The sequence below is a fragment of the Ambystoma mexicanum genome, chromosome 9 (genome assembly GCF_040938575.1).
Source record: "Ambystoma mexicanum isolate Mex_15411 chromosome 9, UKY_AmexF1_1, whole genome shotgun sequence".
In the NCBI taxonomy this organism is placed as follows: domain Eukaryota; kingdom Metazoa; phylum Chordata; class Amphibia; order Caudata; family Ambystomatidae; genus Ambystoma; species Ambystoma mexicanum.
This window is the reverse complement of record NC_090931.1, coordinates 1,543,446,161-1,543,461,496: the sequence shown is the minus strand read 5'-3', so window position 1 is coordinate 1,543,461,496 and position 15,336 is coordinate 1,543,446,161. Positions and strand designations below refer to the sequence as shown.

Sequence of the window (15,336 nt, the reverse complement as noted above, 5' to 3'; positions counted from 1 at the left end):
GTATAAGCTTTTTTATTTCATTGTTTAAAACGCAGACCTGGCTCGAGATAAGCAGCGCATTTACCGAGTGTGGGTCACCAGCATTGGGCTGGCATCTTTTAACAGAAGCGCAGTCCTGTGAGTTGAGGTCTGTGCGTCGGTATGCGCACCCTTTGGAATTAGTCCTTGTGCAGGTGGTGTTAAAAATGCCACATTTTGAAGATAGCCGCCTCACTACTCAAAACAAATTGCCTCTGTTCCAGAAAGACGTTTACTCCAAAGTAAAGACAGAATAAGAAATAGATGTAACATACAAATGGAGGCACTAACAACAATTTATTTTTAATGTGAACACAGTGACATATTGGGTGAAGCATTTCATTCAGTTCATGAACGCAGATGGGTACGGTTTCAACTCAACATGTCAGATTATCTAGGAACCATCTAATGTGATATTTCATTTCATTTAGTAAACATTTGTGTCCACTATTCCTTCTTGTAATGCAGAGAGAACGGCTACGATATCATTACACCCACAACACTTTCATTTTAGACTGAAAGGCACCATCCACAGCTGCCTGAGTATTACTGCCTCAACTCAGCGAGTACTTCTCTTCCATTTGCCCTTTCTACTCGTTGCAAAATATCACCTTTTTAAAAATACATTTCCATATCAATTAATGGAACACTTGACATCTTCCCCTGGCCCTTCAAGGTGTTTCAAGGTGCAGCAAGACAAGAGGGGGAGCAGGACTGTACGGGGGGAGAAACAGGGATGTATAGGGGAACAGGGAATTGTACCACTGTATGTGGATCCTAGGCCAGGGGCCTATCTAGCAATACTAAATGCCTCCCGAGAGGGGATAAGCAATAGTAGAAAATACACAAGGGGCTCCTGAGGACAAAAGGAGACCGTAGGGTTGTAGAATTTGCTGCAAAAGTGGAAACACTGCAACGTTCAGCGAGTAGGGTGTTCCAGGCGTGACACTAATTTCTTGGAAACTGACTCTGGAACAATATTAGAAATTCCAGTTTCCCCTAAATGAACTTTGCCTTGTGCCAAGCTTAGGCTAATTAGCCATGTGAGAATACAACGTTCACCAAGTGTGTTAAGGAGGGCTCCAGATAATTTCAATTTGTAATATTTTAATACCTTTGTTTTGAATTTGAAAGTAAAATTACTTTATGGGGATGTAAAAATGTAATTCTCATTCCCAGTAGAGGTATTTTTTAAATTAAGTAATACAAGATTGCAATTCATGCTTCTTTGAACCTAGCAATTAATATAAAATCAAATAGCCATTTGTTCTATACAGTTTCTGTACAGATCAGGGAAAAATACCTGTAAAATGCCTCCCACTGGCACTGCATGGCTGGTATTACTAGGCTGCACTTATGTATCCAGCCGAGTGGGTGAAAGCAGGAAGGCTGGCACCTATGTGTCCATTTTTTTCATTTTTATAATTAGGAGTATTGGTATTTTTCTGATGGAGTATTTGCCTATTCTTGTGGAGTAAATGTGGTTAATACTAGTCAATACACCATTAATCTTAACGGACGGTAAAAGTTGCCTTCTTTTTAAATTTTTTAAAAAAATCTTTCTATATGGCACTTGTTCAACCAAAGGTGTATGGGTTCTAGCCGGGCTAGGTGGGCTTGAAAACATAAGACACAAGAGAATCCAGAAAAATGAAGGGAAGGCAAACCAGAATAGATGGATCTTCAGCAAGTGTTTTAAGGTCACATGGCCTGTGGTGGCGTGTATTCTCAGACAGATGTCATTCCAGATACAGGGAGCTACGCCACCTGGCTACCTTCTGAAACAGGAAATCCGTATCTGAAGGGCTAGAACTAAAAGGTACAGGGGAGTTATGGGTGGAAGGAGAGACTGCAGAAAGGGGGGACGTTTGCCATAAAAGGCTACACCACCTGGCTACCTTCCAAAACAGGAAATCCTCATCTGAAGGGCTAGAACTAAAGGTGCAGGGTGGTCATGGGTGGAAGGGGAGACTGCTGAAAGGGGGGATGGGTGCCATAAAAGGCTATGCCACCTGGCTACCTTCTGAAACAGGAAGTTCTCATCTGAGGGGATAGAACTAAAGGTACAGGGTGGTCATGGGTGGAAGGATAGACTAGAGAAAGGGGGGATGGGTGCCATAAAAGGCTATGCCACCTGGCTACCTTCTGAAACAGGAAATTCTCATCTGAGGGGATAGAACTAAAGGTACAGGGTGGTCATGGGTGGAAGGATAGACTAGAGAAAGGGGGGATGGGTGCCATAAAAGGCTATGCCACCTGGCTACCTTCTGAAACAGGGAATTCTCATCTGAGGGGATAGAACTAAATGTACAGGGTGGTCATGGGTGGAAGGATAGACTAGAGAAAGGGGGGATGGGTGCCATAAAAGGCTATGCCACCTGGCTACCTTCTGAAACAGGAAATTCTCATCTGAGGGGATAGAACTAAAGGTACAGGGTGGTCATGGGTGGAAGGATAAACTAGAGAAAGGGGGGACCTGTGCCATAAAAGGCTATGCCACCTGGCTACCTTCTGAAACGGGGAATCCTCATCTGAAGGGCTAGAACTAAAGGTACAGGGTGGTCATGGGTGGAAGGGGAGACTGCAGAAAGGGGGATGGGTGCCATAAAAGGCACCATCACCAGACAAAGCACCTTAATCCCATTATGAAAAATGGATGGAAGCCAGTGCAGATTGTAATGGACCAGAGTGATACAGCCACATTTCTAAACACCTGAAAGAAGAGTGCAACTGAAATTAGTCACATATGCCAGGTGACACAGATAAAATGGCATGGCCATAGTCAAGTCTGGAAAGAATTATGGTTATAGCAACTGACAGAGTATGAAGGTTAAGAAAACGTAGGGTACTTAATGTGGAAATAAACTACTGCCAACCATAGCATCTGAGAGACAAGTGAGAGCTCACAGTCAATCTTGACGCGCAGCTAAATGGCATCAGTAACAAGCTCAGAGGAAGGTCAGGGAAGCATGCCAAGTGCCCCGTGCAACCCCAACAACCACTATACAGTTCTGTCAGGGTTCAGCTTTAGCCAGCGAGAAACCATTCACTCGTTCACGATTATCAGACCTCTCTGAAAGTATAGTAATGTCTTTGCTGAGCTCCCAAATAAGCATAAAAGGGTCCAAGTGTTGCAAGTGTAGAATCTGAAGCTGCAGGAGTAGATTAGTCTGGCCAGGGGTAAAAGAGAACATGTTATGGAGAGAGGAAACAGCAGAACCCTGGGGCACGCCACATGCTCTTAAGCAAAGACTCTGAAATCAAATGAGGCCCCATAGCTGCTTATGTTGAATTAAGCTGGAAGGATTGTAAAAAAGGAGTAGGCCTAGTCCCTGATACAGGCATCTCATAGACGCAGGATTTAATTGTCAAGGGTGTCAAAGGAAACTGAGAATTTCAAGAGAACACTGACTTCAACAACACGGTTTCCCCCCTGTTTATGTTCTCTGGCACCATCTAGGCAAAAGATTATTAATTTAGGGATAGGCGGCCTCTTGTCAAATAATTCATGGAAGTTTCCCCCATGTATGAAATAAGGGTCTATAGTTATTGATTCAGCCACAGTCCGTAAGCTTTTCCAAAATGTTGTTGCCCATTAATTTAGGAAAAATGTTCCATAGGATGGGTACCTCAATACAGAAGGTACACAGTCTCCTTTCGGAATATTCCAAAAGGGATACTTTTCAAACAGCAGAAATATAACCAACCATTATCAGCCACTATTTGTGTGCCAAGAGAAACAGGGAACTGCTGTGGAGAGTTTCTTCACAGTTTAAGTCAATAGCCATATTCTGTTCCATTGTAGCAGCCCCTCCTCCCCTCTGAAGCTTCAATTGCAGAGTGGATTTCCCCACCTGCATGTCCTCCCTCTTGGTAGATAAGAACATCATGCACCCTAAAGTATTTCCTATATTAAGTACACTGAAATGGATACTCATCTTTAGGTTTACTCTGGTGCCTAATAAGAGCGCCCATGAAAACTAATGAGGTTTCACACCTGTATGTGAGGACTGATGGTAAGATTTCTCTTACGACAAAACCCTTTCCCACATTCAGTGCACTTATATGGTTTCTCACCTGTATGTGTTCTCTGGTGGATATTAAGAGGTCCCTTCTGAGCAAACCCTTTCCCACATTTAGCGCACTTATACGGTTTCTCACCTGTATGTGTTCTCTGGTGGATAGTAAGATTTCCCTTCTGAGCAAACCCTTTCTCACATTCAGTGCACTCATGAGGTTTCTCACCTGTGTGTGTTCTCTGATGGATAATAAGTGGTCCCTTTTCAGCAAACCCTTTCCCACATTCAGTGCACTCATGAGGTTTCTCACCTGTGTGTGTTCTCTGGTGGATAACAAGCTTTCCCTTCTGAGCAAACCCTTTCCCACATTCAGTGCACACATGAGGTTTCTCACCTGTATGTGTTCTCTGGTGGATAACAAGCTTTCCCTTTTCAGCAAACCCTTTCCCACATTTAGTGCATTCATAAGGTTTCTCACCTGTATGTGTTCTCTGGTGGATAGTAAGACCTACCTTATGAGCAAACCCTTTCCCACATTCAGTGCACACATGAGGTTTCTCACCTGTATGTGTTCTCTGGTGAATAACAAGCTTTCCCTTTACAGCAAACCCTCTCCCACATTCTGTGCATTCATAAGGATTCTCACCTGTATGCTCTCTCTGGTGGACAGTAAGATCTCCCTTCTGAGCAAACCCTTTCCCACATTCAGTGCACCGATGTGGTCTCTCACCTGTATGTGTTCTTTGGTGGATAATCAGTTGTCCATTCCGAGCAAACTCTTTCCCACATTCAGTGCACCTATAAGGTCTCTCACCTGTATGTGTTCTAAGGTGGATAATAAGTTGTCCCTTCCTAGCAAACTCTTTCCCACATTCAGTACACTTATGAGGTTTCTCACCTGTATGTGTTCTCTGATGGCCAATAAGATATCTCTTCTCAGAAAATGCCTTTCCACATTTGCTGCACTCATAAGGTTTCTCGCCTGTATGTGTTCTCTGGTGGATAACAAGCCTTCCTTTTTCAGCAAACCCTTTCCCACATTCAGTGCATTCATGGGATTTCCCACCTATATGTGTTCTCAGGTGGTGGGTAGGATGTCCCTCGTCATGAAACCCTTTCCCACATTCAGTGAACACATGAGATTTCTGGCCTGTAGGTACTTGCTGATGGCAGAGAAGTGGGTCATGCAGATGGCGGTTATTCCCACGTTCAGGGCACTGATATGGATTTTTTCCCATCTCCTTAGGTGGCCAATAAGTATGTTTTTGAGATGGTAACATTCTACATAATCTGTGCAAGTGTAAGGTTTCTCACTAGTTTATTTTCTCAGGTGCTTAATAAGAGGACCCTTTCCAAAGAACCGTTTGTCAAATTCAGAGCACAGGTGCGTTTTCACATGTGTAGGTGATTTTTGGTAACAAACAAGCTTTTTCTGCTGACTGAAGCTTTTGAAATATTCGGTGCATGGATACTGTTAGTATTTTGATTTTACTGAGGTTTCAAAACTTTAAACAAACCAGCCTTAGATTCAGAACTTATATAAACTAGCACTCATGTGTTCTCTCAGGGATAATAGGCAAAACAAAAAAAAATGTTTTGCTGAACATAAACTAACTCTTGCTATCATTATCAAATACTGGTGCCATCATTAGTCAGTAATGCTTGTTTGTTAAATTCTCTGGAAGTGCAAAGCTTCAATCACTGCAGTTGCATTTTTTCGGGTAGCTGTCACCTGTTGGAAATAAAAGGAGAAGCACATCATTAGGTTCAAATTGTTCACCTTTGCAGGCATGGCAGGTTACAGGCAGACTGGTTATCAGTATTATCGCTGTGCATTCGTTCATTACTCACGTAGTAACTGACAGGACTTGGAATACTAGGGCACCATCTAATGGGGGCATGCACCTTAATAGGTGGGATTGACTGTAAAACCAGATAAACTCCAAAACACCCCCCCGCCCCATCCCCTTAGGATTGGCAGAAAGCACACGCGTGTGTCAGAGACCAATAGAATTCTATTTTTGGCAAAGAGTATAGGAGACGCCCTACACTTCCCACTATCATCCCATTTGACTTTCTAATTGTTTATACAAATGCCATATTGCCGTGCACTGAAGCTAATTGGCCAAAGGGATGTCACTTTTATTGACCTGTGTAAAATGCCACTGGCTAGGTTCCAGGAGGCGGAGACACTCTGTTTAATGTTGAGGAGTGGGTGCAAATGGATCTCTTACTTGCCATTTTCCCACAACCCGATCCAGACCCCTTTTTGTGGATTCTGATAGCTGCATACAATGTTGAATCTCAGAAAGCTCCTGAACCCTCCGTGCTGTGAGCAAGAACTCACTAAATGTTTCCCTGAGAACCTCTTCCAACACATTTCTAGTATCTAGTGGGGATTTAGCTCCATCAGTGTGAAGAATACCCAACAACTTGGAAGACAAGACAAGACAACGCAGAGCAGCGTGGGTTTGAAGCCTGGTCCTGTGCTTGGAGACTGGACCCCAGCATGAAGCGTGATATACAAACCCATTTAATTTATTTTAGTATGCACTTTCTCACATGCCGATTTCAACCACAGTCAAATCCATTACTTCCAACTGCAACGCTGTACATTTAACATCTGTTAATTCTTGGTGGGTTTACGGGACCTCTGCTACGAGAGGAGGCAAGTGGATATTTAATCCCAGGTGCTTGTTTTGGCAGCAATTGGCAGATGTCATTCTGCAAACACAGACTCGCAGCAATGTGTGGGAGAGGTGTTTGTGGGGTGTGTGGGGGAGGTTTTGCCCACTATAAAAAAAAGCCACAAAAAGTGCAGGGGAACAGCCATCACAACGCAATGGCCCACATCCCAATATACACTCAAATGACCTTACACAAAAACATTGTGCAAGTCTAGTGCTAAATTATAATGGTGTAAAACAGGCGACTTTTCATGCTTCCATTATTATGCATTCTGGGACTATGGGCCTCATTACGGCTTTGGCGGCATGGCTGCCTCCAAAACCGGGTCTGGGGTCCCTGAATGGGGAATTACCGGGCCATTCGGAGTTTGGAGGGTCCGGTAATTCCTCCCTCAGAGAACCCGGGCCTGGACTTTCCCCATTCCCATTCGAGCCCCCATAGGGGTCCGCCTCCATTAGCGGAGCCAGTTAACCCATTCCGCAAAGGTTATAATGAGGCCCCATACGTTTTCTAGTCAGGATATGGAAAATACGGCCACATTATTCTTTTGGCTCCACATGCTTCTACAACTATCAGGTTGGTTTACTATCATTCATTTCATTTTCAAAAGCTTTATTCAGCATAAACCTTTTAGCAACAATCCATACAACATTACAAATTCCGAACTTTTTATACATTTCTAATCAAATCCATAAAAGAATAAAATAAAAAGACCAGTGCCAAAAACATGATATATGCGGCAGATATAAAAAGAGACACAATATTCCAGTACACATGAAGTTGTTCGAGGAAAGCAAATGGTCATAGCCTCCATCGCCTAAATTGCAGTCGGATGCTCGATCTGGTCAAATAAAATAATCAGATCCCTTAAACAAATTCATCCAGGGTTTCTTATACAAAAGAAACACCAGCAGGTTTGGCCTCAAATGGGAAAATGGCGGTAAAAATGTTATTAATTCTTATTGCTATAGGGGGAGCGGTGCACTCCCTTTCTACAATCCTCCGTCTTTGCAAGCAGGCTCTATGGGTGTATCCTGCTGTGGCAAAAACAAGCTTCCGCTGCTTTACGGAGTGTGTCGTGCGGCTCTGCACAGGGGGGGGAAAGAAAGAAAGAAAGAAAGAAAGAAAGAAAGAAAGAAAGAAAGAAAGAAAGAAAGAAAGAAAGAAAGAAAGAAAGAAAGAAAGAAAGAGAGAAAGAGAGAAAGAGAGAAAGAGAGAAAGAAAGAAAGAGAGAAAGAGAGAAAGAGAGAAAGAGAGAAAGAGAGAAAGAGAGAAAGAGAGAAAGAGAGAGAGAGAGAGAGAGAGAGAGAGAGAGAGAGAGAGAGAGAGAGAGAGAGAGAGAGAGAGAGAGAGAGAGAGAGAGAGAGAGAGAGAGAGAGAGAGAGAGAGAGAGAGAGAGAGAGAGAGAGAGAGAGAGAGAGAGAGAGAGAGACCGCCATCCTTCCTGTGCAGGCTGGATTTCATCCAGAAACAGCTTGCAGTTGCCCATCACATTGCTTGATAAACACTCTGGGCCATTTTATAAGTAGAGCCATCTTGGCTTGCTGCTGTTCTCTGCATCTTATGTTTGCCTTTTCTTTCAGAGTAGTTATGGAGGTCCAGGAACAGCCAGCTGCGTTATCCCACAGGATGTCCGCATCCAACTCATGCAGTGTTTGTTTTACATGACTTTGCCAGCTGCAGCTCTTTCCCCCTTCCAGTGTCGGAACATTATTCAACGCATTCCCGATCCAGTTCCAACCACAAGGAACTCCAGAGTCTTACCCAATACAACACTAGTTTTAGAGCAATATGATCGGCTATGGGGATAATACCAAGGTCCAAAAGTATCGATGAGGTTAGGGCATTTTTGGGTAACAGCAGCAGTTTTTACATAAACTTGTTTTGCTGTATAGGTAGAGATGGTGCATTCGCGTAACCCCAGATCTCCGAGCCATAAAGAGATGCTGGCAGAGCTTGTTTTAGACAGAGATCCAGAGCAGGGACAATTGCTCCGCTACCATGGAGGGAGAAGAAAGATTGCATTTCGCCGCTATACTTTCCCAGACTGATCTGAGCCTTGAGCAATTGCTCTGTCCATCCGCCTGATTCATGAAATCTGGTTCCTAGATAGTCAAATTGTTTGACTTGTTCCAACCTAGTGCCATAAATTTCTATTCTCAAGGGATCACTCCTAGCAAAACGTGGCTAAAAAACCATCACTTCAGGTTTGTTTATATTCAGCTGTAATTGCAGCTCTTTACTTTTAGCCATAAAGATGTCCAATGATATCACCAGGCCTTTTGGGGATGTTGCCAAAATGACTGCATCATCCGCATAGAAAAAGGCTGGCCATTTCCTAGAGGCAATGGGCCTCATTACGAGTCAGGCGGTAAGGGGTTTACGGCGGCGTATACAGCGCCGACCCTTACCGCCTGATTCCGAGGTCCCTTAGCGCCATGGAGGACTTAACACCTGCTTTTAGCCCTATGGGGCAAAAATGGGAATGGGGAAGGGTAAATGGGGATTGGGGACTTACCGCCCCGCCAACCTCGGAATGGGGCGGTAAGTCCGCCAACCACCATGGCGTAAACGTAGTTTACGCCATGGTGGTAAAGGCTTACCGCCTGGGTCGTAATGAGGCCCAATGTGTTGGGCATCCAGGCAGCGCTCCACGAGTGCATGAACCATCCCTTGGATATAGATGCAGAAAAGGAGAGGTGCTAAGACGCACCCCTGCCGGCCCCTTTGTTCACGTCGAAAGGCCTGGTCTGTTCACCCCCCAGCCCATAGAGAACAGAAGCCTGGGACTATGAATACAACAAAATGATTGCTTCCACCGATTACATCGGGGCATTCCAGAGAGTGTTCCTTGAGACAGTATCACATGCCGGTCTCAGATCCACAAATATTGCACACCGCTTCATCTCGCACAAAATAGTATACCGTTGGATCAACATAAACAACAGAAAACCGTGCCCACAGTTCCTCTACCACTTCCACAACCGGCCTGTAAATCTGCGATTACCTGCTCTGCCACTGTCCAGTTTTGAAGTTGGGTTAGAATTATTTTGCAAAAACATTTTTCCAGCACTATCTAGGAGCGAGATTGGACGGTGGTTCCCTGGGCTCTCTGCCCCCCATTTTAATGAATGGGATTATTGTGGCGTTTTGCCAAGACTCTGGGACAACCCCTGTTGTGATGACAGCGCTGAAGCCCTTACACAGAATGTGTGCCCAGGTGGTTATAGCCTCTATTGCGATTACAGCGTTGAAGACCTTACACAGAATGGGTGCCCAGTTGGTTATAGCCTCTGTTGTGATTGCAGCGTTGAAGACCTTACACAGAATGGGACCCAGACGGTCATAGCCCCTGTTGGGATTACAGCGCTGAAGACCTTACACAGAATGGGACCCAGACGGTCATAGCCCCTGTTGGGATTACAGCGCTAGCCCCTGTTGGGATTACAGTGCTGAAGACCTTACACAGAATGGGACCCAGATGGTCATGGCCCCTGTTGGGATTACAGCGCTGAAGACCTTACACAGAATGGGACCCAGATGGTTATAGCCCCTGTTGTCATTACAGCATTGAAGACCTTACACAGAATGGGTCCCAGATGGTTACATCCCCTGTTGTCATTACAGCGTTGAAGACCTTACACAGAATGGGTCCCAGATGGTTACATCCCCTGTTGTCATTACAGCGTTGAAGACCTTACGCAGAATGGGTCCCAGATGGTTACAGCCCCTGTTGTCATTACAGCGTTGAAGACCTTACGCAGAATGGGTCCCAGATGGTTATAGCCCCTGTTGTCATTACAGCGTTGAAGACCTTACGCAGAATGGGTCCCAGATGGTTATAGCCCCTGTTGTCATTACAGCGTTGAAGACTTAACGCAGAATGGGTGCCCGGATGGTTAGAGCACTGTTGCGATTACAGAGTTGAAGAACTTATGGAGAATGGGTCCCAGATGGTTACATCCCCTGTTGTCATTACAGCATTGAAGACCTTACGCAGAATGGGTCCAAGATGGTTATAGCCCCTGTTGTCATTACAGCGTTGAAGACCTTACGCAGAATGGGTGCCCAGATGGTTATAGCCCCTGTTGTCATTACAGCATTGAAGACCTTACGCAGAATGGGTCCCAGATGGTTATAGCCCTGTTGTGATTACAGAGTTGAAGACCTTACGCAGAATGGGTCCCAGATGGTTATAGCCCCTGTTGTCATTACAGCATTGAAGACCTTATGCAGAATGGGTCCCAGATGGTTACATCCCCTGTTGTCATTACAGCGTTGAAGACCTTATGCAGAATGGGTGCCCAGATGGTTATAGCCCCTGTTGTCTTTACAGCATTGAAGACCTTACACAGAATGGTGCCCACATGGTCATAGCCCCTGTTGTCATTACACCATTGAAGACCTTACGCAGAATGGGTCCCAGATGGTTATAGCCCCTGTTGTCATTACAGCATTGAAGACCTTACGCAGAATGGGTCCCAGATGGTTATAGCCCCTGTTGTCATTACAGCGTTGAAGACCTTACGCAGAATGGGTCCCAGATGGTTATAGCCCCTGTTGTCATTACAGCGTTGAAGACCTTACGCAGAATGGGTGCCCAGATGGTTATAGCCCTGTTGTGATTACAGAGTTGAAGAACTTATGCAGAATGGGTCCCAGATGGTTACATCCCCTGTTGTCATTACAGCATTGAAGACCTTACGCAGAATGGGTCCCAGATGGTTATAGCCCCTGTTGTCATTACAGCATTGAAGACCTTACACAGAATGGGTGCCCAGATGGTTATAGCCCCTGTTGTCATTACAGCATTGAAGACCTTACGCAGAATGGGTCCCAGATGGTTATAGCCCTGTTGTGATTACAGCATTGAAGACCTTACGCAGAATGGGTCCCAGATGGTTATAGCCCTGTTGTGATTACAGCATTGAAGACCTTATGCAGAATGGGTCCCAGATGGTTACATCCCCTGTTGTCATTACAGCGTTGAAGACCTTATGCAGAATGGGTCCCAGATGGTTATAGCCCCTGTTGTCATTACAGCGTTGAAGACCTTATGCAGAATGGGTCCCAGATGGTTATAGCCCTGTTGTGATTACAGAGTTGAAGACCTTACGCAGAATGGGTCCCAGATGGTTATAGCCCCTGTTGTCATTACAGCATTGAAGACCTTATGTAGAATGGGTCCCAGATGGTTACATCCCCTGTTGTCATTACAGCGTTGAAGACCTTATGCAGAATGGGTGCCCAGATGGTTATAGCCCCTGTTGTCATTACAGCATTGAAGACCTTACACAGAATGGTGCCCACATGGTCATAGCCCCTGTTGTCATTACACCATTGAAGACCTTACACAGGATGGGTCCGAGATGGTTATTGAATCTCAGTAGACATCTGGTGACACACAATATGCTACTGCTCCATTCTCAACTTTTTGCGAACTTCATTCATCTGCCACCTCGTTAAGTGAGATTTGCCAGTCCCAGTGGTAATTTAACAACACAAAATCACTATTTTGTGCCTCCCACGTTTGACTTTGAGAACTTATGTGACGTGCGCCCGCCAGACATCTTCGGGATACAGCATTGTTGATGCTGGTCCCCGTTTGTTTGTTTATTGATTTAAATAGCGTGTCAAATCCAGGGGTATCTGGGTGCATTTGCCTACAGGTTACAGATGGGCATAGAAACGTTACACGCAAAACTGCATACAGTGTGTACGGATAGGCATAGAGGAGGTTACAAGCAATGATTTACAGTATGTCCAAAAGAGGCAAGGCTAGTACAGTGTATAGTAGAGGCATTGTAGCATAACAGGTAGTGCATATGCACAGCCCGGGGCACTTCATCGGTCCTTCTCCCACAACCAGTTTATGGTGTTTCTCCTGAAGTTGGGGAAGGCATGGTCCGATTTTAGCGCAACTGGGAGTGTGTTCCAAAGCTGGGCTGCCATAACCGGGAAGCTGCTCCCCCCTGCTTTTTTTATTTAGTTTGTGCTTGGGCACTACCAAGCGGGATGAGTCTGCTGATCTAGTAAGGCGTGAGGAGGATGGTAAGACTATTTTCTCAGTTAGGAATTGTGGGGCAGCATGATTGAGGCATTTGTGGGTTAGTGACGCTGTTTTAAGCTGAATTTTGTCATTGATGGAAAGCCATTTGTACTGTCTCCTCGTCTCCGAGATGTGTTCTCTCCTCGAAATACTAAAGGAGTTCTAAGTGCATTATTTTGAAGGATTTGGAGTTTATTAACAATGTACTTACTTGCCCCTAAGTATAGTGCATTGCAATAATCCAACTTTGACAGGATGAGGGCTCTGGCTAAGATAAGACCGCTCTCTCTGGAGAGAAAGGGTTTGCAGGCCCGTATCAGTTTACAGGTATATACTGTAGCAGAGGCTGTGGCATTAACTTGTTTACATAGGTTAAGAACTGAGGCTAGGTAGAAGACTAGCCAACCCGTCCAACTCTTTAGCTGTAACCAGCTTCCAGAAATGAATGGTGTCCCCCTCCACCACAGCCATCTGCAGAGCACCCCACCGCTCTTTAGTATATCCTTTATCTTCGTATTGAATAATCGTTTATATTCAGCTCTAAAGGACCGCAGTTTGGTTTAATATAGGATATGCAACTTTTGCAAGTCATCTCTACAAGAAAGTATTGTTGGCCATGTAATTAAAAAAAATAAACACTTGTACCAAGTACAGCTTGGAAGGTATGTTGCCAAGTGCCTTAATTGCAAAATGTATTAAAATCCAAGCTTCACTGAAGTGAAGTGTGTGATCCTGAGCAAACAATGTATTTTCGTTGTGACTTGCTAACAACGGAGTCCTTCTAGCATGAATGGCTGCAGGCATACCATTGTGTGATGGACGGCCGCAGGCATACCACCGTGTGATGGACGGCCGCAGGCATACCACCGTGTGATGGACGGCCGCAGGCATACCACCGTGTGATGGATGGCCGCAGGCATACCACTATGTGATGGATGGCCGCAGGCATACCATCGTGTGATGGGGATGGCCACAGGTACACCATCGTGTGATGGATGGTCTGAGGCACACCATCGCGTGATGGATGGTCTGAGGCACACCATCGCGTGATGGATGGTCCGAGGTATACCATTGTGTGATGGATGGCCACAGGCACACCATCGTGTGATGGATGGCCACAGGCACACCATCGTGTGATGGGGATGGCCAAGGGCACACCATCGTGTGATGGATGGTCTGAGGCACACCATCGCGTGATGGATGGTCTGAGGCACACCATCGCGTGATGGATGGTCCGAGGTATACCATTGTGTGATGGATGGCCACAGGCACACCATCGTGTGATGGATGGCCACAGGCACACCATCGTGTGATGGATGGCCCGAGGCACACCATTGTGTAATGGATGGCCACAGGCACACCATCGTGTGAGGCATACCATCATCTGATGGGGATGGCCCCAGGCATACCATCATGTGATGGGGATGGCCGCAGGCATATCATCGTGTGATGGATGGCCACAGGCATACCATCGTGTGGTGGATGGCCCGAGGCATACCATCGTGTGGTGGATGGCCGAGGCATACCATCGTGTGATGGATGGCCCGAGGCATACCATCGTGTGATGGATGGCCCGAGGCATACCACCGTGTGATGGATGGCCACAGGCATACCACCGTGTGATGGATGGCCAACCACCGTGTGATGGATGGCCCCAGGCATACCACCGTGTGATGGATGGCCCGAGGCATACCATCATGGATGGCCCGAGGCATACCATCGTGTAATGGATGGCCCGAGGCATACCACCGTGTGATGGATGGCCACAGGCATACCACCGTGTGATGGATGGCCAAACACCGTGTGATGGATGGCCACAGGCATACCACCGTGTGATGGATGGCCACAGGCATACCACCGTGTAATGGATGGCCACAGGCATACCATCGTGTAATGGATGGCCACAGGCATACCATCGTGTAATGGATGGCCCGAGGCATACCATCGTGTAATGGGGATGGCCGCAGGCACACCATCGTGTGATGGGGATGGCCGCAGGCACACCATCGTGTGATGGGGATGGCCGCAGGCACACCATCGTGGGGGCCCAGGCATACCATCGTGTGATGGATGGCCCCAGGCATACCACCGTGTGATGGATGGCCCGAGGCATACCATCATGGATGGCCCGAGGCATACCATCGTGTAATGGATGGCCCGAGGCATACCACCGTGTGATGGATGGCCACAGGCATACCACCGTGTGATGGATGGCCAAACACCGTGTGATGGATGGCCACAGGCATACCACCGTGTGATGGATGGCCACAGGCATACCATCGTGTAATGGATGGCCCAAGGCATACCATCGTGTAATGGATGGCCCGAGGCATACCATCGTGTAATGGGGATGGCCGCAGGCACACCATCGTGTAATGGGGATGGCCGCAGGCACACCATCGTGTGATGGGGATGGCCGCAGGCACACCATCGTGTGATGGGGATGGCCGCAGGCACACCATCGTGTGATGGGGATGGCCGCAGGCACACCATCGTGTGATGGATGGCCGCAGGCATACCACCGTGTGATGGATGGCCCGAGGCAAGCATTCCTTCGTGTGA

General features: G+C 46.3%; 1 protein-coding gene across 2 annotated transcripts in view; it reads right to left on the bottom strand.

The window, feature by feature from the left end:
• Positions 1-234: 234 nt before the first annotated feature.
• Positions 235-15,336, bottom strand: part of LOC138489484 (zinc finger protein 182-like) — a 325,984-nt gene continuing 310,882 nt past the window's right edge. For both annotated transcript variants that reach the window (XM_069617224.1, XM_069617223.1), the window contains exon 3: positions 235-5,769. In XM_069617224.1, the coding sequence (XP_069473325.1) occupies positions 4,010-5,317 (1,308 nt within the window). In that variant the 5' untranslated portion in view covers positions 5,318-5,769 and the 3' untranslated portion in view covers positions 235-4,009. The remainder of the gene's footprint in view (positions 5,770-15,336) is intronic.